Source organism: Triturus cristatus, chromosome 10 (genome assembly GCF_964204655.1).
Source record: "Triturus cristatus chromosome 10, aTriCri1.1, whole genome shotgun sequence".
Lineage (NCBI taxonomy): Eukaryota > Metazoa > Chordata > Amphibia > Caudata > Salamandridae > Triturus > Triturus cristatus.
In genome coordinates, this window is record NC_140593.1 from 1,198,403,603 (window position 1) to 1,198,431,406 (window position 27,804).

General features: G+C 43.1%; 1 protein-coding gene across 2 annotated transcripts in view; it reads left to right on the forward strand.

The window, feature by feature from the left end:
- LOC146797037 (myosin-4-like) overlaps positions 1-27,522 on the forward strand; it is a 47,981-nt gene extending 20,459 nt beyond the window's left edge. For both annotated transcript variants that reach the window (XM_085629646.1, XM_085629645.1), the window contains 28 exons: positions 9,249-9,398; positions 9,496-9,666; positions 9,753-10,059; positions 10,172-10,248; positions 10,410-10,497; positions 10,603-10,720; positions 11,044-11,167; positions 11,252-11,388; positions 11,477-11,732; positions 11,824-12,066; positions 12,157-12,333; positions 12,535-12,680; positions 14,486-14,576; positions 14,684-15,073; positions 15,156-15,282; positions 15,628-15,746; positions 17,395-17,591; positions 17,682-17,865; positions 17,950-18,115; positions 19,146-19,270; positions 19,375-19,683; positions 19,772-19,975; positions 20,122-20,247; positions 20,513-20,683; positions 20,772-20,876; positions 21,432-21,527; positions 26,087-26,221; positions 27,390-27,522. In XM_085629646.1, coding sequence (XP_085485772.1) covers positions 9,249-9,398; positions 9,496-9,666; positions 9,753-10,059; positions 10,172-10,248; positions 10,410-10,497; positions 10,603-10,720; positions 11,044-11,167; positions 11,252-11,388; positions 11,477-11,732; positions 11,824-12,066; positions 12,157-12,333; positions 12,535-12,680; positions 14,486-14,576; positions 14,684-15,073; positions 15,156-15,282; positions 15,628-15,746; positions 17,395-17,591; positions 17,682-17,865; positions 17,950-18,115; positions 19,146-19,270; positions 19,375-19,683; positions 19,772-19,975; positions 20,122-20,247; positions 20,513-20,683; positions 20,772-20,876; positions 21,432-21,527; positions 26,087-26,221; positions 27,390-27,407 — 4,557 coding nt within the window. In that variant the 3' untranslated portion in view covers positions 27,408-27,522. The remainder of the gene's footprint in view (positions 1-9,248; positions 9,399-9,495; positions 9,667-9,752; positions 10,060-10,171; positions 10,249-10,409; positions 10,498-10,602; positions 10,721-11,043; positions 11,168-11,251; positions 11,389-11,476; positions 11,733-11,823; positions 12,067-12,156; positions 12,334-12,534; positions 12,681-14,485; positions 14,577-14,683; positions 15,074-15,155; positions 15,283-15,627; positions 15,747-17,394; positions 17,592-17,681; positions 17,866-17,949; positions 18,116-19,145; positions 19,271-19,374; positions 19,684-19,771; positions 19,976-20,121; positions 20,248-20,512; positions 20,684-20,771; positions 20,877-21,431; positions 21,528-26,086; positions 26,222-27,389) is intronic.
- The last annotated feature ends 282 nt before the right edge of the window (positions 27,523-27,804 follow it).

The window sequence follows — 27,804 nt, forward strand, 5'->3', positions numbered from 1 at the left end:
GGAATTTCTAGCGGCACTGTGAGGATTCCCTTAGAAATGAGGATTACCAGGGGGATCAGTAATTCCGGGACCTATTGACCCAGTAATTCTTCAATTGCTCTTTGTACTTTCACCCAGGTTTTTTGGTTTCTTTCAACAGCAAAAATATCCGAGTGAATCAAAATGTATCCACAGTTCTCCAGCGGATCTTGTCATTCCTATGAATATGGGAACATATGTTAGTTGATGTAATGGAATTAAGGGGGACCTTGTATTTGAGGTAGTCCAATGAAATAAAGCCATCATATTAACATGCTTTCTGAACATTTCTATACTGCAAATGAAACATTAAAAAAACATGGAAAATAAAAAAAAGTTAACTACCATATGTATTCTGCCATTTGAATCCCGGTACTGACAGTACTTCCTTACACCCCTCCCGTTTTCCTGATGACTATTGTTTGGTACATGGATCAACACACAATCGATGGGGCATATTATCAAGCACGGTGTTAAAATTATCGCCGCTTTAGCGTCAGAAAACTGCAGTAAAGCGGCGATAATGGGCTTGTTAATATGCCCTTGAGAATTCCCATAGAAGCCCATGTTCACACCAGAACATGGGCTTCTACGGGGATTCTCAAGGGCATATTATCAAGCACATCATCGCCGCTTTAGCGGCAGTTTTCTGCAGCTAAACCGGCGATAATTTTTAACGCCGTCATTGATAATATGCCCCCCAGTTTTTTGAGAGAAAGGGCAATATTTTCATGAAGACCTTCAGAAGGGAGAAGCATGTAGAGGCAACATGTTTGACCTACCCTTCTTATGAGAGTTCCAACTCGAGGTATACCCCCAAGTTTTTACAGTTAAGGCAGAGACGGATAAGACAGAAGGGGGGGCAGAGGGCAGAAGTCGAGTGGACAGGGGATAATAAAGCGCCTCTGTTTTTTCTGAGTTGATCATCACAATCTTACATACTTGTAGCCAATCTGACACTGCAGCTTTACGCAGTTGGGGGAACTCAAAGTGGGCACAGCTCGATCTTTCCATAGTAATGTTAAGTTGTGTATCGTCTGCATAATTTATGCAGCAAAGGCCAAAAGATTTCACCAACTTAACCAACAGACGTACATAGATGTTGAAATGCATTGGGGTTAAGGCTGACCCCTAAGGAATGCCTTTGTGTTGTGTCTTGTACTCTGACACAAATAGGGTAGATAGATTGCCTAAGACCTACCTTCCAAGTACTATGAACACCAATTGAGCGGCTTCCCCCAGTTCTAATCTCCTGTAGCCGGCAAGTAGAATAGTATGAGATACTGTATCGAATGCGGCATACAGATCTAACAGCGCAAGAACCAATGGCTCTGCTTTGTCTGTCAACTATCGGTGCCACACATTTGCCCAATTTAGGCGGGTCTACTCTTTTACTTGATAGATCGATTGCAGAGTCGCTTGTGCATCTCTGTGCAGTGTCAATGGTATCGCAGTGGCCATTTAGTAATCAGGTATTATGGGACACAGCATTTACAACGCAGTCATTTCATCGCAGTTCCTTTACAATGCAGTCGATACAACGGCCGTGTTGTTAAAACGCAATGTCTTTACAACGCAAGTCATTAAGGAATACTATAATTTACTATTTCAACACCTTCCCTACTGTTGCGCAGGCTGGAGCTTGAATAGTAAATTATACTATTCCTAATTCCAGCACGCCCCCTACTGCAAGTTGATCTAATGACTTGCGTTGTAAAGGTATCGCGTTGTAACAATGCAGTCGTTGTAACGATCGCGTTGTAAAGGAATGCGATGTAATAGCATGCAATGTAACATGCTGCATTCGGTATTACATTACCCCAATGTCCATCACCCATCACAGTCCCTGTATGGTTTGGGGTAGTTTCTTGCTTTCCCCTAAATCTATACCATAGTGTTTTATCCAGGGACACCATCCCTTTTAAAACTTCTTCGGGCTCCCTCTGGCCGAGTGGGTGACTTTTTCAGCTGCCATGTAGAGATCCATTCCTGTTTCCCATTTCCGAAGGGTTAGAAGTTTGGGGCACCCCAATGTTTAGCCACATCCCATTTTGCCATTACAAGGCCCAATTTGCTAAATAGGAGTTTGGCTCGAGGGACGTCCACCTCTGTGAGTATATCTAATAGGAAATACTTAGGGTCAGTTGGTAGTGTTTCTCCCAGTACTCTATTGAGTTCCTCCACTATACTGGTCCAGTACAGGTGAATGTCAGTTCATTTCCACAGTGTGTGCATGAACGACCCCCTCTCTGCCATACAACCCAGACAACTGGGGGAGTCCCCTGTTCCGAACCTATGCAAGCGGGCCCTGTCATAATATGCCGTGTGTAGGATCTTAAATTGGATCAGTCTGAGTCTGGATTTGATTGCGAATTCCTTCGGGTATATCAAAGCTGCCTCCCAGTCAATCTCGTCCAGGTCTCCCACATCCATTTCCCGTCATGCCCTTAGTTTCGTCAATGAGTCAGGCCTCTTGTTAATAATTGTCCTATAGGCCAATGATACCGCTTTCTCTTCTATCTCTCCCTGGAGCCATCTCCCCTCTAAAGGTGCATATTCAGGGATATTCTCAATGACGGTTCTCACAGCTTTCCAGACATGTTTGCATTGCAAGTATTTGAAATGTTGTCTTGTGATGTGTTGAGTTGGTTGTCTCTTCGGAGGGAGCTAAATGGAATCAGTGTTTCGTCTTCTATGAGGTCTCCCAGTTTAGAAATCCCAAGGGTATCCCATGACCTGAAACCCTTCAACTTCCCAGTTTCCTTCAAACGTGTTCCTATCCTTAGGGGAGTCGCTCGTGTGACCCGTGCATCCCATTTTAGCCATCTTTCCACCCCCTTCCAGGCTTCTATGGTCATCTGTGTTGCTAACAGTAGTTTCTTTGTCCCTTTCCCACCATGACGGTAGTGTAGGTATGAATTTGAAATTGAGTTTTATCCAGTGCTTAGGTCAGGTGGTCCCCAGGTGAGTGTCCCTCGTCATTGACTAGTATTAGGTGAGCCACCCAATTGTATGCCCTTACGTCTGGAAGGGCAATGCCCCCATTATATTGATTACTTTGTAATGTTTGAAATGCCACTCTTGGGTACCCTCCACTACACAGCAAAGTCCAGACTCCCCCCTCTATCCTGACGAAAATTTCTTCAGGGATCTTGTGGTATGTGTTTTGTAGGATGTATAAATGTTTCTGAAGTTTTATCAACTTGTACATGGCGGCCCTTCCCAACAATGTTAGGGGCAGTGTTTTCCATCTTTCTCCAACCGCATGGAAGTCTATCAGTACTCTCGGAATGTTGCGTTCTAGGCTATCTTCCTGGTTTGCGTTCACGTACAGACCAATAATATCAGAACCCCTCTCTATCTATGCGCAATTTTATTGGGAAGACGTGCATCAAAATGTCGCCCTGCCAGATATAAGCAGGATTAGTCCCAATTAATCTTATAACCCGCATGTGCCCCATATTGTTCAATAATGGGACTGTAGTATTGGGGCTTGTGACATACAGCAGGATGTCGTCGGCGGGGAGTGAGACCCGTTTGTCCCCCATTGGCCCCTCACTCTTTCTAAACCCTATGATGCCTGGGTGTAGTCGGACTATACAAGCCAATTGCTCCAGCACAAGGGCGAACAATAGGGTGGACAAAGGGCATCCCCGTCTCGTGCCCCTCTCATTTGGGAATTCTGCAGACAGCTCTCCATTCATCCTCACTCGGGCTACCGGTTCTTTATAGAGAAATTCTATCCAGGCCAGGAATTTGGGTCCAAATCCGTATCTCATCAGAGCCTGCTTCTGGAAGGGTCAATGAACTGCATCAAAGGACTTCTCTGCATCCAGGGACAGGAACATATGGGGGTCGTCTCTGTGCTGTACTGTCTCCAACTAATTGTAAAGCCTGAAAAGATTGTATCTGGGTGACCTTTTTGGCATAAAGTCCAATTGGTCTTTATGTATTAGGGAGGTAATTAATGTTGAGAGCCACTTGGCAAGTAATTTGGTCTAAATTTTCAAGAGGAAGATCGGGCAATAGGAGCTACATTTCGTCGCAGGCTTCCAGGGCTTATGAATCCCCACTATTGTGGTGCTCCGGAGGCCCAGGGGGACAGAGCAGCTCTCCTTTGCCTCCGTGAGAAGTTTAAGTAGGTATGGGCTCACTATTACGGTATTTCTCTTACAGAGCTCTGCCATTATTCCATTAGGGCTAGGGATTTTCCCTGTTTTTAAATTGCCTATGGCCTCTAGCACCTCCACGAGGCCCACATCTTCCTCTAAGGATTGCAGTCTTCTGCTTTCAGGGTCGGGAACTGCACCCCTTCAAGGTAATCCCTTATCTGGAGAGTGTCAGACAGTGGGCGTGCTTTGTAGAAGTCAACATGGTATCAGACAAACTCCTTCGCAATCTCCCTGGCTGTTGTATAGGATTTGGCACTCTTTCCCAATATGGTATGTACCCATCTCGCCTCTACCTCCCTCTTGCCCAACTATGCCAGCAGTCGCCCTGCTTTGTCGCCTGCATCGCAGACACAACGGTCTTTGACCTGGATCAATATTTTGGCCTCCTGGTGGGCTAACACCTGATATTCTATGTGGATTATCGCAATGATGCCCAACAATGAGGGGTCTGTTGGTGCCCTAGGTTGTCCTTCTAACTCCACCAGTTTCTTCTCCAGCACTTGTTTCCTGTACCTCTCTTTTCTTTTTGTATGATATGATGTTTTGCGCCCTATCCCTCAGTACAGTTTTGTAGGCATCTTAAAGTGTGACGGCAGATGACACTGAATCTATGTTTTTATTAAGGCATACTTCTGTTATTTCCATCCTGAAGGGGGGGGTCCTGATCAATATGGCAACCCCTTGGGAGCCCGTTGTGAATCACGCATGCGCCAGTGTCTTGTAGGTCCCTCTACCCAGAAACCCACACTGTGAGCCCTGTTAGTGTTTCTCTTGTTGCAGGACCACTTCAGGTTTCAATCTCTTGATGTACGCGGCCACCAACCCTCTTTTAATCTTATTCCCTAGCCTGTTCGCATTCCACGACAGTATGGAGCTTCTCCCATCATCTTGAGTGTCAGCTCATCTGGGGTGTGTGATGGTGTCCCGCCATTCTGCATGGTGGCCCCTACAGCTACGCCTATTTGCATTTTTACTCCACTCCACATGAATGAACAACTACAACAGCTTAACCCAACCATTCCTACCATCCCTCCCCAATATCCCCCGCACACTTACCCCTTCTGTCAACCTGACAACTGTGCCGCAGGTAGGTCAGAGAGGCCTGTCGCCCCCCTCCTTCCTCAATTTGAATTGGCACCCTGTAACCCTAGAAACTCTGCAATTTAATTACAGACTAGTCAGTCTTAAACTTGTAGGGTACAAAAAAAAGAGTTAGGTTGAAGAGTTAGTTAGAGAGCACTCTTTCAAGTGCAGCCAAAGGCTCTTAGTATTTTGCCGACCCTTCATCCTCCACGGCTCCGTCTGGCTTGTTCACTCGTTCAGTCATATCTCTCGTCTCCTGTTGTGTCTATGACAGGGTGAAGAGATTTAGGTCAAAGATTCCTCTTCCAGGTTGGCTCTTGTTATACTCAGAGTCTGTGTAGTGTTGGTAATCGGATAAGTCAGTTGTGGTGTCCCTCCATTGCTTGTCTTGTGTTTTCTTTTTCACCCGCTAGGTCTATCCTCCTTCTGTGTCTGATGAGGGACCAGACCCTGGGATCTGTCGTCTTATGGGACGGGTGCCCCCACCCGTAGTTTACTCGCAATGCCACCACGATGTCCCCTGCTTGTTCTCCGACTTTTGGGTCTGGCCCCTCCCAAGTGACTCTATGCTGCCGTTCCTGTTCGGCTCTTTCCAGTCTCATAACATAACATTTGTACATATAAAGCGCACATTCACCCAGAAGGGTATCTTAGCGTTACCCAACTCAATGGTACTCATGTTATCAACCACAGAAGGATGAAAGGCTGAGTGGATCCACAGGGATTTTCACCTGTGACCGGGAAACATTACTTACAACGCACGAGTTACAACACGTGCCATTACAACGCAATTTTTACAACGCAAAATCCATTACAACACATGTCATTACAACGCATGCCATTACAACGCATTCCTCTAAGTAACGCCCAGTGGAGTTAGAATAGTAATTTGCACTGTAATGGATTATGCATTGTAATGACATTCGCTGTAATATATTTTGCGTTGTAAAAATGCATTGTAATGGCACACGTTGTAAACACGTGCATTGTAATGTGTCCTAATCCTTGTGACCATGAGGCTGAACACAGGCCCCCTACAGTGGATGCATTAGTCCACACAGCCACAACACCCATCTCAGGGGTAGTCATTCCTCTATCGAGGTCCAAGCCCTCTCTGGCACTTGGAAAAAGACGGCCTTATTCCCAATTATGACTTTAAGCTTTGCTGTGAACAGCAACGTGTATTGCACATTCATTGCCCGCAGTTTCCCTTTGAGTGAATCGAAGGCCCGCCTTTGGATTTGTATTTCTCTGGAGTAGTTGGGAAACACCCTGATTTTAAATTGTGCATGCCTAATCTTTCCCATGTGCCTCACCTCTCGTAGTATCAGGTCCCGATCTTGGTAATTTAGGAAACAGGGAATGACTGTGCTTTGTGGTGCTCCCACTGGTGGTTTGGCAGTCAGAGCCCTGTGGGCCTGCTCTATTTCAAAGCATGAGGAGAAGTGTGCTGTGGGTAGAGAGTCTCTCAAACATTTTTTCAGGAGTGTCCCCTTGTTGGAGCCTCCAACCCCTCCAGCAAACCAATGAAACGCAGGTTGTTTGTCCGTGCATGGTTTTCAGCATTGTCGACCCCTTGGGCCAAATCTTTCAGGGTAGTTTGAACGTCAATGACTTCATTTCCGAGGGTATGTGTCACGTCTTCTACTTCTGATATTCTGCTTTCTGCCTGGGTTACTATTTCAGAGACATTACAAAAATCTAAGCGGGGAGAGTAACTTCAGAGCTGACCTCCCCTATTCTCCCTTCCAGGATTTTCCTTTAAGCGTGTATGGCCTGCAGGAGTACAGATTTGTCTGGCATAGTAGCTGTCTCCTCTTCTGCCCACCATTTTGCCATGTTTCGGTTGCTTGGGTTCTTTGTCTTTGGCCATGCTGGCTGGTTTTGTGGTAGTGTCTGGGAGCTGGAGCCTGGAGGGACACAAGGTAGAGGACGTTATACCAGTTCAGGACTCTCAAAGGGATGTCGGGGGTGTTTGCATCACCTTGGCTGAAGTTCTCATGGTGCAGTATTTTCTCCACCACAATTCAGGTGTCCATTCCCTCCTTTTGAAAATGATCATGAAGATCTGACTCCTGCATGCCGCTGGAGGAAGATGAAGTTTGTGGCTCCCATGTTTCGGTACATCTAGGCTGAATCTTTACCTACACTGCCTCTTGTTGTGAGGTCTAGAAGGCTCTCAGTCTTATTTTGGCTTCCAGGGTCATTGATGTCCCAGTCTCATTCATTGCTAGAAGTGGGACAGGGGTGTCGCCTTTATTTATTGCCAGGTCTTGACCTGGTTTGCAGTGTCTCCCTCCTGTATTCGCCCCCAACTTCTCTCACCTTGTGAGGATAATAACAATGTCACCGCAATTTGTCCACCAGGAGCTTCCACAGGGCAAAATCTCTTTAGTGGCCCGAGCTGAGTGGTCTCCGCCCTGTCATCTCTCCTCACTCATGGAGTGACAAGGACCCTCAAATATCAGTGTAGTGGGGCCTACAGCCATCCACCTTCTCCTCCCAGTCTGCCCTCCTGACGCTTCAGTGTCCGCGGAGAGAGAGTTTTCCTCACCCACACCTTCATGACAGGCCTCCACACTGCCCCTTCTGCCTCGCGGGCCACTCAGCGCCATTTTCCGTCGCCTCTGTCCGTACTCTTCTAGTATGGTCATTCTCTCCTTCTGTGCCTCTTCCCATCAATGAGCCGCAGGTCATCAAGCATCAGCGCAATGTCATTCCCTCCAGCCTCAATGTCCATTAGTGCACTTTCTTACAGGGCCTCGCAGACTCTACTGGTGTCCACAGGGCAAGCGCAGCCTCACGCGACCCCTCCCGTCCACTCCCCCGCATGGCCCTAGTGCCACATCTGTTCTCACCGGCCCAGTCCGCATCTTTGCCCCGGGGGAGTCATAACTTCAGAGTGTTTTTCATCTCTTCCATTCCACTGTGCGCACCCCGCCGCCCGCCACTGACTCTGCTCAGGGTCCAGTGCTCAGCACCACAAGTTCTGATGGGCAGAGGGATGTGGGCCATCTGCACCTTATTCTACTGCGGGAAAGGGGCTTCTCTGGCTTCGCTCACTGCGAGTATCATTGTCTGGTGTCCAGATCTCACCGCTCTCCATCCTCGCCACCATATTGAGGGTGCCTATCAGGCCTCTAGTTTGGTGGGTCTCCTATTCCATAATGTGCTCTTCTTTCAGCCTGCTCTGTTGTGGACCTTTGCAATCTGATCATGTTTTCTGAATTTGAACTGTATGAAGATCACAGGATTACAGTAGGATTACGAAACGGGCCGGCAGAGCTGGTGAGAATAGCTGCTAGATGGCCACTTTGCTGATCACATCCTCACATCTATGAGTTTTTTAATCTACACACTGGAGACAGAAGTAAAGTCCAATACAAATCACCTGAATAGACAGGATATTTCATCCATTTACTTCACATTAAGAGTACTTGTTGTATAGTTATTGTCTTGGGAAGGTGTATAGTGACTTTGTTTTGGAAGACACCCTGTCTTTTTGTCTTGACTTACTGATTTTGAAACTTGAATTAGGATCATAAAATTCATGATGTTTAAATACTCCAGACTGAGAATGAAGAAGAAAAGCATTCATCCCTAAAACCACCATCTACATTCTTGTATAGATTGCAGCTGAACTCCCACAGAGAAAAAGAGTCTGTGTTATGGATAAAACTGACAGGTATTATCTTACAATGTGCCATATAATAAATCAAAAAGTTAAAACTGAAACTACTTAGCCCATTCTGTACCTGGTATTTTCTAGCAATAGGTGTGGAGGACTTTCTCAAGAAAATAGCGGTATAGCTTTAGGAGCTCACACCACAGCCTCACCGCAAGCAATCTCCTTAACTTTTCCTTGTTTGTATATGACTAACAAAAATATTTGGATCTTTTAAACATGCAGAAAATAAACAATGTACGGCTAACTACACTGCTTGAAGCTGACCAATGTAATCTTTTACCCAACAGGTCTATAATTCCATTGGTGCGCTCTCCAAGTCTATTTATGAGAAGCTCTTCTTATGGATGGTGATCCGCATCAACCAACAGCTGGACACTAAGCAAGCCAGGCAATACTACATCGGTGTCTTGGATATTGCAGGGTTTGAGATTTTTGATGTAAGTTTCAGATCTTTTGGTTGGTCATGTTTTAAACCATGCTGACACTCTGATCACAATAAATAGCTAATCACAGAACATCTGTGTTATGTTTTAGTTCAATACCTTAGAACAGCTGTGTATCAACTTCACCAATGAAAAACTGCAACAGTTCTTCAACCACCACATGTTTGTCTTGGAACAAGAGGAATACAAGAAGGAAGGCATTGACTGGGAATTCATTGACTTCGGCATGGATCTGGCTGCCTGCATTGAGCTTATTGAAAAGGTGGGTCACGTAGTGAACAACGTGTGGATTTCTATATATAATGAACAAATACATTGAAGACTCATAGAAATCTTTATTCTTCTCAGCCCATGGGTATTTTCTCCATCCTTGAAGAGGAGTGCATGTTCCCCAAGTCTACAGACACATCCTTCAAGAACAAGCTCTATGACCAACATCTGGGCAAGTGCAAGAACTTTGAGAAACCTAAGCCAGGCAAAGGAAAGGCTGAAGCTCACTTCTCCCTGGTGCATTATGCTGGTACTGTGGATTACAACATCACTGGATGGCTGGAGAAGAACAAGGATCCATTGAATGACTCTGTCATCCAACTGTATCAGAAGTCCTCCCTTAAAGTACTGGCCATGCTTTACACAGCAACTGCTGCAGAGGCTGGTAAATATTTTGGAGTAACACATGTAAAATGACATAAAGAAAATATGCTAAGCGGGCACTCTTGAGCAAGTGCCCGATGAATTGATTTTTTTTTGCTATGTTCAAATTATAGAAGCAGCTGCTGCTGGTGGAAAGAGTGGAAAGAAGAAGAAGGGTGGATCTTTCCAGACGGTGTCCGCTTTGTTCAGAGTGAGTAGTATACATAAACTTATATTTCTGCTGTACAAATAGCCTTTTGGTACACAATACAGGGCAATACGTCTTCAGAGTTAATTGTTGCATCAAATTCGTGAGGCATTGACTAAAATATTTGCAATATTTTAAATACACATATATCACTACTACTACAGGAAAATCTGGGCAAGCTGATGACTAACCTGAGGAGCACTCATCCCCACTTTGTACGTTGCCTGATTCCTAATGAGACAAAGACTCCAGGTAGAGTGTCATTTTGATGATTACCCATTCATACAGTATTTGAGCATCACTGTGTTCCTTGTGAGCATTAAGTGAACTAATATGAGCTCTATTCTCTGCCTTTAGGTGTAATGGACAATCATCTGCTGATCCATCAGTTGAGATGTAATGGTGTCTTAGAAGGCATCAGAATTTGCAGAAAGGGATTCCCTAGCAGGATCCTCTATGGTGATTTCAAGCAAAGGTAAAAAGACTGCACAACACAGTTAAATACACCTTGAACCATAACTAAACAATTGCACAGTGCATAGTTACATTACAAGAATAGAAATGTATATGATACCTGTTTAGTTAAGAGTTAGCATAATTGTTTTCATGACTCATGGGAAAACTAAGATATGCACATATGAAGTGAGAGAAAGCAAACTCATACACAGGACTTCTTTCTCATAAATATGTAAGATAATATTTGTATGAGCTTTCCATTTATCAAATTCATATTTTAAATAATTTAAATAAACCAAGTGTTATTATCAGAAAACTAAGTTGGTACATAATTTATTTAAGGTACAAAGTGCTCAACGCAAGTGCAATTCCAGAGGGTGCATTTATTGACAGCAAGAAGGCTTGTGAAAAACTGTTGGGTTCCATAGATATTGACCACACTCAGTACAAACTTGGACACACAAAGGTAGGGAATTATGTAATCACTTCATAAAATGGCAGCTGATCATATTGCAAGAAGGACTTTTCTCATTCACTTCATTCATTAAAGGTGTTCTTCAAAGCTGGCCTCCTGGGTGGTCTGGAAGAAATGAGAGATGAAAAGCTGGCCGAGCTCATCACACGCACACAGGCGGCTTGCAGAGGGTTCCTCATGAGAGTAGAATTCAAGAAGATGATGGAAAGAAGGTTTTTATCAGAACTGATTCATCAGTGAAACTTATATTAATAATCTAAATGGGGCCTTTTTTTAATTTCTTCTTTGTTTCAACCCCAGAGAATCCGTAATGACCATCCAGTACAATGTCAGGTCATTCATGAATGTCAAAACATGGCCATGGATGAAGCTTTACTTTAAGATAAAGCCTCTTCTGCAGAGTGCGGAGACAGAAAAGGAAATGGCGAACATGAAAGAAGAGTTTGAAAAGACAAAAGAAGCTCTGGTAAAATCTGAAGCAAGGAAGAAGGAACTGGAGGAGAAAATGGTTTCCCTTCTGCAGGAGAAAAATGATCTTGCATTACAGGTTCAGTCGGTAGGTGAAATTTCATAACTTTCAAGGATGACTAAGTAAGTTTTTATAAACAAAAATAAATGAAACATACTTGATTGTAATATTCAATTAGGAAAGTGAAAACATTGCAGACGCAGAAGAAAGATGTGAAGGTCTCATTAAAAATAAAATCCAAATGGAAGGTAAAGTGAAAGAGTTGACAGAAAGACTTGAAGACGAAGAGGAAAGTAATGCTGAGCTGACAGCCAAGAAAAGAAAACTGGAGGATGAATGCTCTGAGCTGAAGAAAGACATCGATGACCTTGAGCTCACCCTTGCCAAAGTGGAGAAGGAAAAGCATGCCACAGAGAATAAGGTAATGTGATAATATTCAATTTAAATCTAGACATCAACATATTACATTTAATATTGATTAAAATAACAACTACCCATCTGTCGGATTTAGGTAAAAAACCTCACAGAGGAAATGGCAGTACTTGATGAAAACATTGCAAAGGTTTCCAAGGAGAAGAAAGCTCTCCAGGAGGCCCATCAGCAGACCCTAGATGACCTACAGGCAGAGGAAGACAAAGTCAGCACTCTGACCAAAGCCAAAACTAAGTTGGAACAGCAAGTAGATGACGTAAGTGTTCATGAAAAGAGAAGTAACAGAGAAAACACATTTCTTGTTATAATGCTAAGCCAATACATGGAATTTACCAATGATAGGTTTTGCTCTTTCAAAACTCTCCAGTTAAGTAGTCATTTTGTTCAGTAATTAGTATTAAAGAAAGAACATCTTTTTGAATAGCATCAATTAACCAATATGTTTATCAATACATAGCTTGAAGGCTCCTTGGAACAAGAGAAGAAACTTCGCATGGACCTAGAGAGGGCCAAGAGGAAGCTTGAGGGTGACCTAAAGCTGTCCCAGGAAACGACAATGGATCTTGAGAATGCTAAGCAGCAAAGCGATGAAAAACTGAAGAAGTTAGTGTCAACTGAGAAAACCTGATTTCTAAAAACATATTTTTGTTTCAGTTTCAATGATGAATATTTTCACATCTTTTTATAAATAGTTGTATTAAAAACTATTTGTTGTTACTGGCAACTTACAAAACAAATGTATATATTTAGAAGACATCAATTTGGAGAGTACCTCATTAATGAAAAATATACATATTTATTATATTGAATTTATCTGTTTCCGACACAACAAAGTTCTGACTCTGGAGGCAGAGGTATGCCACAGACAAAAGAGGGAACTCACTGAGATGGATGGCAGGTTATGCAGGGCAAAACAACAAACACCAGAATGGAAAGCACACTCCAGGGAAGAGAGAGGATACACCAGAAGAGGAGTCCATGGAGCTCAGATGAATTATAAATAATCATAGTCAAAAACAGCATGCTCCATGCACAAAGAAGGGTAGAACCAGGGCCAGTAGAGGAGAGAGAAAGTCACTCTAACCTTGTTTGTCTCACACCTTGAAGACCAGTCTCAGTCCATGAAGATGAATTTAAAGAAAATGTCATTTGTTTTGGTGTGAGTGAGTCCCACTTCTTTGAGAACAGTCTCATTTACCTGAATAATTCTCTTGTGGCTAAGAACGTGGTTTAAAAGAATGTTTTATAAATATATATATTTGTTTTGCAAATTTACAAGGTGCCAGCAGAACAAATAGTGACCGTTGGAAATATACAAGTGATTACACTCCAAGAAATGAGTTTCACTGTAGTGAGTTAGATTACAATCCAATATATGTACCTTGTAACGCCATCTAATTTATTGGGTCTGATTCTCATTTCTTCGACACATGATGGCTGCTGATAGAATGCAAAAAAAAACAAAGGCCAACCTATATGGAGGCTGTAGAAAAAAATACAACAGCAGGCGAATGATAGGGGGAACACAATAAAATCAATCAGCGCCACCAAAACATCATGTTGGCCATAGTATGCAGGAAGGTTCAAGGGATAGTTTAAGAAGAGGATTTGTGGTGGGGGAAAAGAAATGAGGATAGGCAGATAAGCACTCATTCCAATTGTTTGTAACCTCTGATAGGCCAGCTAACATGAGTTACCGGGCCCATTGGGATTACCAGTAACATGGTAATCCCAAGAGCACTGACATTTCCCCCTGAGGACTTCAGCTGTTCAAAGCAGCTGGAATGCCTAGGCGAAAATCCGATAAGGAATGAAGAATAAACAGGGGAATAGGGTGTGTTAAATCAAATTCACCTGGTTTCCCCCATTCCTGCTTGGATGATCAGGGTCCAGCCTGTAAATGGGTACTATTAAGGTTTGTAACTGTATCTACTGGAGCTGGAATTACCAGCGTCATTACCAGTCAGTATGTAATGAGGGCTAACATGGCATACATGGCTCTAAGAAAGAAAATGGAGTGGCAGATCAGAAGAAGTAGAGGGATATGGACCACAATAGGGTAAAAGGATGTATCTCAAAGACTGCAATGTGAGAAAGAATTCAGTGGAGGCACAAGAGACATAAAGGGGATAGGACACTAGCTGTGGGCTTCAATAGACCCCAGGAAGTGGGGGCACAGCAGAAGCAGAGTTAGTGGGAGATTGTTGAAGCAAGCATCAATTCGATTTATATGCACTGAAGATATATCATTTTTTGTGTGTATTAATAGTCTTTTCTTTTTTTTTTTTTTTTTGTGTTAACAAAGCACATTTTGTTAGGTTTAAACCAATACATCTAAAGCACTACTGTCAAAATCCTGTGGTTATATAAATGACTTGAAAATAACACCATATTTTTCTACGAAACAGGAAAGACTTTGAAATAAGTCAATTTCAGAGCAAGATTGAAGATGAATCATCTCTTGGAGCCCAGCTGCAGAAAAAAATCAAAGAGCTTCAGGTACTTACATTTAATATATGTTCTTCATTAAGTGAACTGGCATGGCTGAAATGCATATTGTTATCATTAGATTGCCATTTATAGGGTTTACTATTTTAATATTTGAGGCTCGTATTGAAGAACTAGAGGAGGAAATTGAAGCAGAGCGTGCAGCTCGGGCAAAGGTTGAGAAACAGAGGTCCGATCTCTCCAGGGAACTTGAAGAAATCAGTGAAAGACTGGAAGAAGCTGGTGGAGCCACTTCAGCCCAGATTGAAATGAACAAGAAGCGTGAAGCAGAGTTCCAGAAAATGAGGCGAGATCTGGAAGAGTCCACTCTACAGCATGAAGCTACTGCTGCTGCCCTTCGCAAGAAGCATGCTGACAGTGTTGCAGAACTTGGGGAACAGATTGACAATCTGCAGCGGGTCAAACAGAAGCTGGAGAAAGAAAAGAGTGAATACAAGATGGAAATCGATGACCTTGCCAGCAACATGGAGAATGTTTCCAAGTCTAAGGTGAGACATTAAAATGCAATCTTCTGATAATGAAGTTTTATTCAGTTATGGATTATAATGCCAATGCAATCTGTTTTTAAAGGCCAACCTTGAGAAGGTTAGTCGCCTGTTGGAAGACCAACTCAGTGAGGTTAAAGCTAAAGATGACGAGCATCAGCGTCTCATTAATGACCTCACCACTCAGAAGGCACGCTTCCAGACAGAAAATGGTACGGGTTTTAACACAAATGTGTGTTGATCTATAGCACATTTTCTTAAAGTTATCGAGTAATCCTTACAAGATTCGTAAAGGAGTATTTAGCTATATGGATACCCTGTTTCACTATGCATGACTGATTGCATTCTTCTCAAAACACCTCACAATTTTCTTTAATGTAATGCATTCCTTATGACTGTGGATTCTGCAAACAAAGTTTCACACTCTTGGTGTGAAGTGATAATCACTGCATATGCACAACCTCAGGAAAGGATTCCCAAAAAGAAACAAAAATATGTCAGGAAAGCATTAAAAATTCACATTAAAGGTACTTACATGACTTGCTTGTTTGTTAAAGGTGAACTCTCTCGCCAGCTGGATGAAAAGGAATCGTTGATCTCCCAACTCTCTAGAGGCAAACAAGCCTTCACTCAGCAGACAGAAGAGCTGAAGAGACAGCTGGAAGAGGAAACAAAGGTACCTTATTTTCGACTTTTAAAACTCTGCCCCAAGCAAATGTCTTCACAGAATATTGAAGACCACATTTTGCTGATAGAAACAGCATTTGAAATGAATGAGATACATTTTATGGGAATAGTAGCATAAGGGGAACTTGGACACAATATTAATAGAGCTCCAGAACATGCATACGTCCCTTTCAAAGCACAACCGCCTTTTCATCCGCGTCAGTTCAGGTAATGGAATGCAAACTACGTTTTCGCCCAGTTATGGAAGCCAACCCAGATAGAGTGGATGAGTTTGTGAGATTCTTGTATGACAGCGAAGTGAAGTGGCTTCACAGGGCGCTCAGTTCAGATAGAAAACATACAAAATTAGTCAACAAGTGAGATGCCCTGAGAGAAAGATCTCTGACACTACTGGCCGAAGTCTTTCAAACTTTCTACCTGGAAACATAAGACGGCTTGTTAAGATAAGGTCCAGGAAATTATACTGTTCTGTAACAGGGTATACCGAAACGCATTAAGGCAGAAGCAGCTTGGCCACATATCTTAGTTCTCTCAAATTAACACAGCTGAGGGTATTCGAACAGTATGATTTCCTCAAGCTAATGGAGTCATGAAAGTAATCTGTACTCCCAGGATAAGCAAAAGCTCACAATTACAGTAAAAGCACATTAGCAAATCAATATAGGCATAGTCCCTACTGTCTGAGTCCATATTTCGTTATAACCTATCTTAAGCCTGAGCCCAACATAAAGACTTTTTTTTTTAAAACAAATAGTGGCCCATGAAAAAAATCATATCAAGTCACTGAAATTTGAAGTATTTAAGTTTGTTTTCATATACTTCAGTCACACGAGATCATCACATACAGAAATACATTGCCCTATATGACTGCTCCTTGATACGTGATCCGCATGAGTCTGGACCACATGAGTCTGGACCTCTCTGCAGCATTTGACAGAGTCTCCCACACCATTTTTATCCAACACCCATATGACATCAGGATCCAAGGACACACACTCCGATGGTTCTGCTCTTTCCTCACTAGAAGGGCCCAGTCAGTCAGCCTGCAATCATACCACCTCGAATGCATGCGACCTCATCTGCAAAGTTGTGCAAGGATCCTCCCTGAGCCCGACCCTCGTCAACGCATACACGATCCCTCTAGCCAGCATCATCCACGCTCACAACATCAACGTCCTCTCCTAAACCAACGACAACAATCACATTTGCTTTCACAAACCTGCCAAACACATCTGCTCATCCGGTCCCCTACTTGCATAAATCCCACTCATAGCGAAAGCAGACCTGGCAGTCACGCCCTCTCTTAAATTGATCCTAAAGCGTGGGACAACACGCTACTACACTTAAAAGCCTCCTCCCCACTTTTTGAACCCTACAGGAAGCTGAAGACCTGGCTTTTTAAAATAGTCCCCTATAGGCCTTAGGTTTGGCTAGGCTCACACCTGCTTAGCGCTAGGATACCCTCCAGGGTGATAATGCGCTCTGAAATTCTACATAACCTAACAACATAATGCACACTTATTGTTGAACCAATGTAATTCAAAAACAGCACCGCACTTCTACTCTTTCATACTGAAATGCTGTGTCATACACTATTAATACTGTGAAGGTGTATTTACATTTTGGTCTACTTACAGGCAAAGAATGCCTTGGCACACGCGTTGCAATCTGCTCGGCATGATTGTGATTTGCTCCGTGAGCAATATGAAGAAGAACAAGAAGCTAAAGCTGAGCTCCAGCGTGCTCTGTCGAAAGCCAATGGGGAAGTTGCCCAGTGGAGGACCAAGTATGAAACTGATGCCATTCAGCGGACAGAGGAACTGGAAGAGGCCAAGTATGCTGAGTTCAATAAGCCAATATATGTTGATGCGAAATAGTTGAGTTATTTCCACTGTATAATAATCTGGTTCTTGCAAATATCTAGGAAAAAGCTGGCTCAGAGACTTCAGGAAGCTGAGGAACAGGTTGAAGCTGTGAACTCCAAGTGTGCATCTCTGGAAAAGACCAAGCAGAGACTACAGTCTGAAGTAGAGGACTTCATGGTCGATGTTGAGAGAGCTAACAGTGCTGCTGCAGCTCTTGACAAGAAACAGAGGAACTTCGATAAGGTCACACTTGACACAAAGATTCATAGAAAGCATTTGATGTACTTTGTGCAGTTTTACTAAGTGTACTGCATAATTTTTTAACAGGTCCTTGCAGACTGGAAACAAAAGTATGAGGAAGGCCAGGCTGAATTAGAAGCCACGCTGAAGGATAACCGCTCCTTGAGTACTGAACTGTTCAAGATGAAGAATGCTTATGAGGAGTCTCTAGATCACCTTGAAACCTTGAAACGTGAAAACAAGAACCTGCAACGTAAGTTTCTTAGTATATGCTAATGAAGCTCAGGTTACTCAAGATACAAATACATGATAGCTGTTAACAATTTCGCCAATCTTAATCTCTCACTAAAATTTAGTTAACATAATGGCCAAAAATATTTGTGATTTATAAGGGATTAAGATGCCTGTTTTAAAATACAAAATCTTTTTTCGATTTTTACATTATTGTTTATTTGAGAAATAGCAACACCTGAACTATAGATGTATCACACTTAAGTTTCTTTTAATCATCAATGATGCTAACTTCGGATTGACTCTGTTCTAGAATTGAGATAGAAAACTGCCCAAAATGTTTTATTCATCTAAGTCAGCAATGAAAGATGCTTTTAAGTCAGACTGGTTGCCATTGTAACAGACTCTCTCTATGAAATTGCAGAGACGTTTCTGAAAATTGTTGTGGCTCATTTAAATGATAACTCCATGGTTGAATGAAGTACATTCAGTAGGGCAGTGATTAAAACAAAGAGTTAACATTTAACACAGAATAAGAGGCTAGTGACTCTGAGGCTTGTGCACAGTTTACTGTATTTTGTGAAGCAGAGATGAATCAAAAGAATATGTTTGTGATCAGATAAATAATGGAAGGCTAACTAGAGAGAGTGTAAAATAAGCCAGGAAAAAGACACTGGGTTAAAAGTTAACTAGAGATAGTGTAAAATAAGCATGGAAAAAAGCCACTAGTTTGCTGGAGACCACTTGACAAGACTTAAAGGTCAAACCCAAAATATTTACAGAAGGCTACTTGTCAAAACTACAGATGAGAAACGTCATACTATTTATAATGGCCTAGAAGTCAGTTGAATATCTCAAAGCACAAAAAATTTCATTTCGGGTATACAAAGAGAAATGATTAATTAACAAATTGTTTGTAGGGGAAAGTCAGCACAACAATCTCTCATCCAAATTAATCTCATTAAAGACCTCTCTTATATTACTAATTCAAAGGTTAATACATATATCTTTATAAATTTGCTACATTCATTGAATATCTATTTACTTTCCAGAGGAGATCTCAGATCTTACTGAACAGATTGGAGAAACTGGAAAGTCCATTCATGAACTGGAAAAAGCAAAAAAGCAGGTTGAGCAAGAAAAGAGTGACTTCCAAACAGCCCTGGAAGAAGCAGAAGTATGTACAAGAGACATGTTAATAACAATAAAACAATTCATTTGAATTGGTGATTCTAAGCAATGATTAAATGGTCTTCAAACTGTATTTGTATGTTATAAAAGGGATCATTGGAACATGAAGAAGCTAAGATCCTGCGAATCCAACTTGAGCTGAACCAGGTGAAATCCGAGGTTGACAGGAAGATTGCAGAAAAAGATGAGGAGATTGAACAGTTGAAGAGGAACAACCAGAGAGCTGTAGATTCTCTGCAGACTACACTGGATTCTGAGATCAGAAGCAGGAATGATGCCCTGAGGGTAAAGAAGAAAATGGAAGGAGATCTTAATGAAATAGAGATTCAGCTCAGCCATGCCAACCGCCAGGCTGCAGAAGCACAGAAGCAGCTCAGAAACATACAAGGTCAACTCAAGGTACTTTGATAATAACAGGAGGCAAGTGGTGTTCTACCTTTCCTTTTGGGTAAAAATAGCTAAGTCATAACATGGTTATTTTTTATAGGATGCCCAATTACATCTTGATGATGCTACTAGGGGACAAGAAGACCTGAAGGAGCAGGTGGCTGTCATTGAACGTAGAAACAATCTGCAGCAGGCAGAAATTGAAGAGCTAAGAGTTGCACTTGAGCAGACAGAACGATCTCGTAAATCTGCTGAACAAGAACTTCTTGATGCCAGCGAACGTTTGCAACTACTCCATTCTCAGGTAGAACCTTTTTTTCTGGCATGCATTTCATGAAATATATAAATATCCTATCACGAACAATAGTGTGGTTTGAAACCAATCATGAACTTGGTGGTTTTCCACTTACTCACAGGTTAATGTTGAATGTATGTTTCTTTCTTTTTAAGAATACAAGTTTGATCAACACCAAAAAGAAGCTTGAGAGTGACAGCACCCAGCTCCAGAGCGAAGTAGAGGAAGCTATCCAGGAAGCCAGGAATGCTGAAGAAAAAGCCAAGAAGGCCATTACCGATGTAGGTTCCTTATTGAAACTAAGAAATTAAGTAAATATTTATTTTGAATTATCACAAAACAATATACATGTACACTTGTGACTGGTTATTGTGCAAAATAAGAATTTTAATTTTAAAAGCTCAGTCAAATAAAACATTTGCTTACTCTCACAGTACCTATATGGATTATATGACTATTTTTAGTTAATGTGATTCATTAGATGAATGTGATTCAAAAGAATCTGTTTTGTTCTATAGTAAGTCACATTTATATGCTTTCATGAAGGCTGCTTTGATGGCTGAAGAGCTGAAGAAGGAACAAGACACAAGCGCCCATCTTGAGAGAATGAAGAAGAACCTGGAGCAGACCGTGAAGGACTTGCAGCATCGCCTGGACGAGGCTGAGCAGCTCGCGATGAAGGGTGGGAAGAAGCAGCTCCAGAAACTGGAGAGCAGAGTGAGTTACACAGCAGCGATCAAATTGTTAGGGTCTGGAGGTAGGGGTCAGTGATGGAATAAAATAACCATATCAATTCCACTCTCAGGTCCATGAACTGGAGAACGAGCTGGAAGCTGAACAGAAACGTGGGGTAGAAGCCATTAAGGGTGTTCGCAAGTATGAGAGAAGAGCTAAGGAACTGACATATCAGGTATTTGTACATTTACTGTTGGAATTATGTTATAGTCATATGTAATTGGCTATTCTCCATGAAGTTTAACATGACCGTACCTCTCGTTCCCTTCGTTTACAGATTAGCTTTTCTTTTAGCTCCTCTGAGAGTAATGCTTTTATAATGTAAAAAGTACTACCTTTTAAGTACAGCCTCTATAAGTCCTCGATTCACTAAGGCACCTTGGACAACTACATCTGCTCACACCAGAAGACATGTCCAGTGTTTCTTAGAAGCTATCATAGTCTACCATCTTTATGTGTCTTTGATAACCTAACTGAAAGTTTTGCAACACCCAAGAACATCAAGAACATGCATATCAGCATAATTATACCATCAGAAATCTAAACACTACAATTTCTCTAGATTTCTTTGTACCTAATTACTGTCCATCCTCACCCATACTGATGTTCTCATCAAAGTAGACATCTTCTACATCGTAGTCTACATTTGTTTCTAAGTTTACCAGACTGTGGTCATTTAAAGTACAACCAAAGACTGCACTGATGATGTGTATTTTCCTTTTGCTTAAAGTCTGAAGAAGATAAGAAAAATGTCCTAAGACTCCAGGACCTAGCAGACAAATTGCAATTAAAGGTCAAAGCCTACAAGAGACAAGTCGAGGAATCAGTAAGTTAAAAAATATTTTTAACCATACTGTTTATGTGAAACAGGCACCTATGCACATATCAAAATAGAGCTACTGGTTCACAAAATGACTTTCTTTCCATAACACTGTGATTATACAAACAATATGTGATAAGAATCTAACTGCTACACTATGCTATAACAATGTTGAAAAGCACAGCTGAGAATTCTTAAAATATATTAAAAGTATATTCTCCTCTAGGAGAACGAACTATCATAACAGTCCATGGTTAAAGCAATGTGCCGTCACTTGCTTTTATAAATTCCCAAACAGATTCTGATAATAGAAGGTTTCTGCTTCAGGAATGTTTGCAGAAATATTTAGTGTATTGTGATATTCAACGGCACTCTAGTTTGTACCCTTAGCTGGACAGCTGAGCATGTAGGAACTTTTGATTAGAGGAGCCTCGTGGGGGTGTGTGGCCAATGTGTCAATGGAGTCTGACACATAGCCCGATGTTCTGACGGCACTGGCCTGCTCGTGTGAGTATCCTGAGCCATTTGCCCCATCCCCATGCCCCTGTGTCGCTAATTGGAGACCTGGGTGCATTGTGGATGACCCTGAGGATTTGTGGAGCACAAGACGGGCTTAGAGGCCGAATTCCAGGAGCCACCTGCGGCAGGCTGCTAGTATGGTGAGCTTGGCTGTGGTGGAGCTCTCTCCACAGCTGCTGATGGCTGACAGTTCAGAGAAGTGCCAGGTGATGCGTATGAGCCAGTGGGCGTTGGAGGGGCCCGATATGGAGCACAGTGAGGGCCGCATCCAGCTAGGTGTGCCAGGCCGGGCGGCGAAGTGATCAGTGGCATCAGAGGCTGTACTGGGCCAACACCATAAAGAGGCACTGGAGGGCACAGAGAAGTACGTGGAATCCGGCAAGGGTGCTGTGGACACGACAGGTGGGCCTGCACGGCTCGGCCTTCTTGGAGGTTCCAGTGATCTTGGAGTGAGCCAAGATACGACAAGAATAGTCCTTGGGAGCTGAGTTTGCCTGGGGGGTGGGCACAACTACAAGACACAATGCCTCTGTGGCCGGTTGGGGACCATGCCATCGAAAACCACCACTCCTCTTCTGGTGCAGCAAGGCCAAGGAGTGGGCCCTGCAGAGACATCTGAAGCTCAGATCCCTGTTAGAGCTGTTGGCGCACCAGGCGGAGAAGCGATCCCTCAGTGGGCCTAGAAGTGACTTGGCAATGAGTCCCTCCCCGTCGGGCCTGGGGTGCAGGGCCCCACCAATGGCCATTTGGACATATGGCTGCTTGTGAGGGAGCCGGTGGATGATCGTGGACATGGGCCTGCTGGCCCTTGCAAAGGTGAGCGATAAACAGGGGGGCACCATGCCGGTGAAGGAGGCCATGGAGGGCCATGCTCCAGTGGGAGCCATAATGGACTTGAAGCCCACACGGCTATGATCCTCGCAGCCATCCTAGACATGAAGGAGGCACTGTAGCATAAAGTAGAGGTGGTGGTGATTGAGGTGGATTTATTGATTCTGGCCGATAGGGTCACTGATGCTAAGTCGACTATGGCCCAGCTCCAACCAGCTGTGATGGACCATGAGAAAAAGTTGACCAGGCTGCAGAGGGAGATAAAAGTCCCATCAGCCAAGGTGGAAGATGCTGAGGGGCGCACCTGCCGTAACAATATGCATTTGGTGGGGGTCACGGATTAGGCTGAGGGACCCTTGAGGTAACTCTTTGTGGAGCAATGGCTGTCTTCCGAGGTGCTGGGGGGAAGGGGGACAACATTGTTCTCTGTGGAGAGGGTGCATAGGGTTTTGGGTCGGTCCCCAGCACCTGAAGTGATAACCAGACTAATAGTGGTTGGCTTGGTAAATTTTAGGGACAACATCCTACACTTGGCACCAGTTCATGTGACCTGGCTGGTTGAGGACAGCCTGAAGAGTATCTACTCGGACTATACGACTTCAGTCCAACATAAATGTGAGTCCTTTTTGTTTGTCAAGAAACATCTGTGGCATCCCAACTTCAAATATGCCTTTCTGTTTCTGACCATGTCTGGGTGGTGGTGGGCGCATCAGTTCATTTCTTCGGGCAGAAAAGGAGGTGTAGGACTGGCTGGCGAGGCAGGGCCACCTAATGCCGCAGGGCCATGCTGAAGAGCGCTCCCCTGGTGGCAGCCTCAACAGACGCGACAGCGTCCATGTCGGGGCTCAAGTGTGACCCCATCAAGGCTGAGGCACGAAAGGAGAGAGACAAGGACAAGATGGTCGTGGAGCTACAACGTGGCCTCCTGCAGCCCTCAGTGGCCTTTGCTTGGAATCTGGGGCTGTCAGAAGATGGATCGACTAGCTCCAGTGCAGGCGTTGAGAAAGTGGACCTCCCAAGGGTCACGCCATGACAACAGATAAGGTCGCCTGATGGGCCACCATATGTGGGATGCCTATGGGACCCCACTTGGGTTCAGGGCTGTGGGGTTGTGATATGAGCAGGGTGGCTGTGCTCTGGATGGAGTCTGAACAAGCAGGGCCGGCCACGCAATACTCCTACTGGACGAGTTATGGTGCTACAACAAAACCCAAAGTTGGGGGTGTGACAGGTGTCTTGAGCATTGAGGGATGGCTCATTCAATGCTTGCAGCGTGAGGTGGCAGGGAGGGGGGTTGGGAGGGGAGAGTTGAAGGGAAATGCAGCTGCTATAGAGGTAGTGGGAGCAAAGTGGCAAAAGGGGGAATTTGGAACACTCAGATTACTCACAGACAATGGTACAGATGGGTTCTCAACAACTAGCCAGGGGCACCTATCTTAGAATCTTCTCCTGGAATGCGATCAGCTGGTCGATTGGCACTGGAGACATCGCAGTCAGACTTAGCTGCGTTGGCAGAGCTCCAAAGACTGTTGAGCCACAGGCACTGGAATATTATTGGCATCTCAAAAGTGGATGGTCTCTGGGGAGGGGAGGGAACGCTGATATGCTCAAACTTCCAAAGGCCTTATGATATGCCAGGGTGGGGGGGGCATTTTTTACGAGATCTACAGATTATGTCTATCTTGACACAGCAGATCTACTGCATTCAGGACCTGGCGGACGAGAGCACATTGGAGTATTGGGCAATGGTCGCCCCACTTTTTGCAGACATGCTATTTCACAACTGTATTACACACTCCTCATCAATGGCCAGGCCCCGTTACAGAGGCTGTGAGAAAGAGGGAAGAAGACCTGGGTATAATACAGGACATTGAGTGGGAGGAGGCCTGTCAATACCCCAGGGAAGTTGACATCCTGGTGGGGTTCCGGCTCATTTAGTCAAAGCTGTTGCACTGAGCATACTTTACGCGCACAAGGCTCTGTGTTATGTGACTGGCTCGCTGCCGAAGGGGCTTTGAACAGCTGGAAATGCTGCTCCGTACACTTTGGGGATGCATAAGAGTAAGGGCCTTCTAGGAGGGGGTTCAACACAGGCACTCTGGGGCGCTGGGGTAATTGCTGGAGCTCACTCCTCGGTTGGTCTGCCTGGGCATCTGGGGAGAGGTGGCCCAAGTTAGGTACACACTCATTACAAGGAGGGATGTGATAAGTTATTGGGATTCTGCACAGATTCTGACATTGAAAGACTGGGAATCCAATATGGAGTGGTGTAGGCATGAAGAGTTGCTGATCTACTGCCCACAGGGTTGACTTCGGAAGTTCATAAAGCTATGGGATCGTTGGTCTGAGGAAGATAGGGAGTGATGGAGGGGGGCCTGTGATCTGTGTGGGTCAAGGGATGGAATTGTGCCATTTTCCGATATGAGTATTTACCAACTTCATTCTGACTTGTTTCCTATGCATCTGTGTGCCACATAAACCTGGGGGCTTCAGTTGACCTATGTAGCGTTTTACAAATGATTTGTTGTAAGAAAATATAATAAAAAGATTTTATTTTTTTAAATAAATAAATAAAAGAGGAGTCTCTGAGTGTATGCAGACGAGAGTCTGGATTTCCACTAGCCCAGATGGGAGCTGCAAGTTTTGATCTAATCAATTGAAAACGTTTCAATTGGATTGCCATGCAAGGCACAAATGTGAAGAAACAGGTTCAGTGGAGTTACACATAATGTAATGGCAGATAAGGAACACAGGTAGTCTTGGCTGAAACAACATGGGCGGAACGAATGTGGGCCATTTTCTTCTGGTTTTGAATAGTTCATTCTGATATGCGCCTAAGAATGACGAGGTCCAGTAGTTTCCAGTTCAGATTAGGTGAATGATTTTCTATTGGCTTAAATTTGTAAAACAGCTTGCATCAGGGCCAAATCTTGGTACTTGACGCTTTTTGCATTCCTATCACATATAGTGTCAAAGAAAACCGTTCTGGTTTTATACCATTTAGATGAGTGGACAAGAATTCCTACCACCTATACACACCTTTTCTGTGCACCAAAACAAATGTTAAAGGTGACAGGATATGAAGTATGTTAGGATGCGTTTTTACAACATTAATAGGAAACGATCCTGTTTACAATTGGCATTGACAAGCTAGGGTAGGTCTGCAAATGCATTACATGCAGGAGACTTTTATTTCGTTATGTTCGTCCCATTAGGAGGAACAAGCAAATACACATCTGACTCGATTCAGGAAAGTGCAACATGAGCTTGAGGAAGCAGAGGAGAGAGCCGACACTGCTGAATCCCAAGTGAATAAACTAAGGACCAAGAGCCGTGGCGTTGGGAGTAAGGTAAGCTAAATCAAACAGACATCATAATCACGATTTTGTATTCAGTTTTTAACTTTGCCAACATCATACTCTATCGAAGTTGCAGTGGACGGATTAAAAAGAGTGAGGTCGACTTACAGCAGAGGATGGGAACCCAGTAGAGTCAGTGCAGACTGGGAACTCAAGGAAGAGTTTATTTGTATATAGCTTTTGTAATTCGGGGATCAGGCAAAGCCATGAACAGGGTGGAATTTCGACAGATTGTAGCATACTGGAGATGGTTAGCTCTGTGCCTTTTTGAGCTTGCACCAAGAGAATCTACGTAGAAAAAAAGTTTTGGATCTAGTTGTCAGCTGTTAGGACCTTGTGAAGAGTTTGTCTACTGAGTTGAAAATGTGTGTATGACGGAAAGAATTGAAAATAATTCAAAGCAATTGTTATGTACAAAGTCAATGTAAGCTGGAGTTCAGTAGAGGTTCAAAGTTTGAATACATTGATCTGGACATCCAGAGGAGCGTAGGGATGGCCACCTAGATGGCACTCCGGTAGTCCAGGATGGAAAGTTCAGAGAATTGCAGTTGTCCTTGGACTTCACAAGGTGGTTTCCAAATGACTTTTTTAGATGGTATATCCCTCTTAGGACTACTTTCTGCTACACTTTCACTTTCGCAGTGAATGGAATTCATATTTATGTGTGAATCATAACACAAAATGTTCTACCAATATAAAATAGGAGAATTAATTAGTGGCAGGTGAGGTAAGGGAAATCCCCTCTGTGCCACAAAAATATACTTTTGAACAATAAGACCTACATTCTTAATCCCCATAAACACAAAAACTGTTTCTTAATGAAAAATACTAACTTGTTCTTGACAGTGAATGCCTTTAGCAATACTCATGGATTAATATTGCCCTCATAACGACTAGATATATAAGGCTGCCAATTCTAAAATGTTCTGCCTATAAGTCTGGTAAAAGTAAGAAGTAGCGTTTGACCAGTGTCCATTGTAGAAAAATACAATGCCGTTTGTGGGTTAATACTTTCTTTCCATAGGCTTTTTGTTCCCTTGAAAGATTCAACTTATTTGTAGTAAAATGCTTGCTTGATGCTGTCATTAATAACTCACATTGTGTCAATATGGAAATAAATATTCCAATTTATGCTTTAATAAATGTGTCTTTCTCCTAGAAAACCGAAGGGGAATAGTTTCTTTGCTTCTATCAACAAGTGAAGAATTATAAATTTGCAAAATGTGAATTTTGTTTCTTTGAACCTTTTTATTTATTTCAATATGCGCAATAATAAAAGTGTTACTGTATTACCAGTTTGTCTCGTCTCTGCATTAAATATGGACTTTGATATTCAGGCTGGAGTGCCTTCAGTAGGTGTTTGTGAACCTTTTATAGTTTTGAAATGATCCTTTCATTATCTTCTCTTTCATTGTGTGTTAGGATGTGTCAGCTTCAGACCAAAAGTAACATTCTATAAACAAGTAAATAAAAAGGAAAAGAAAAGCAACACTGAAACAAGTTGCAGGGTATCCACACGTGTCATACAATACAAATCTAAAGTGGACGCCTGTGTGGACATTCAGCAGCTGATG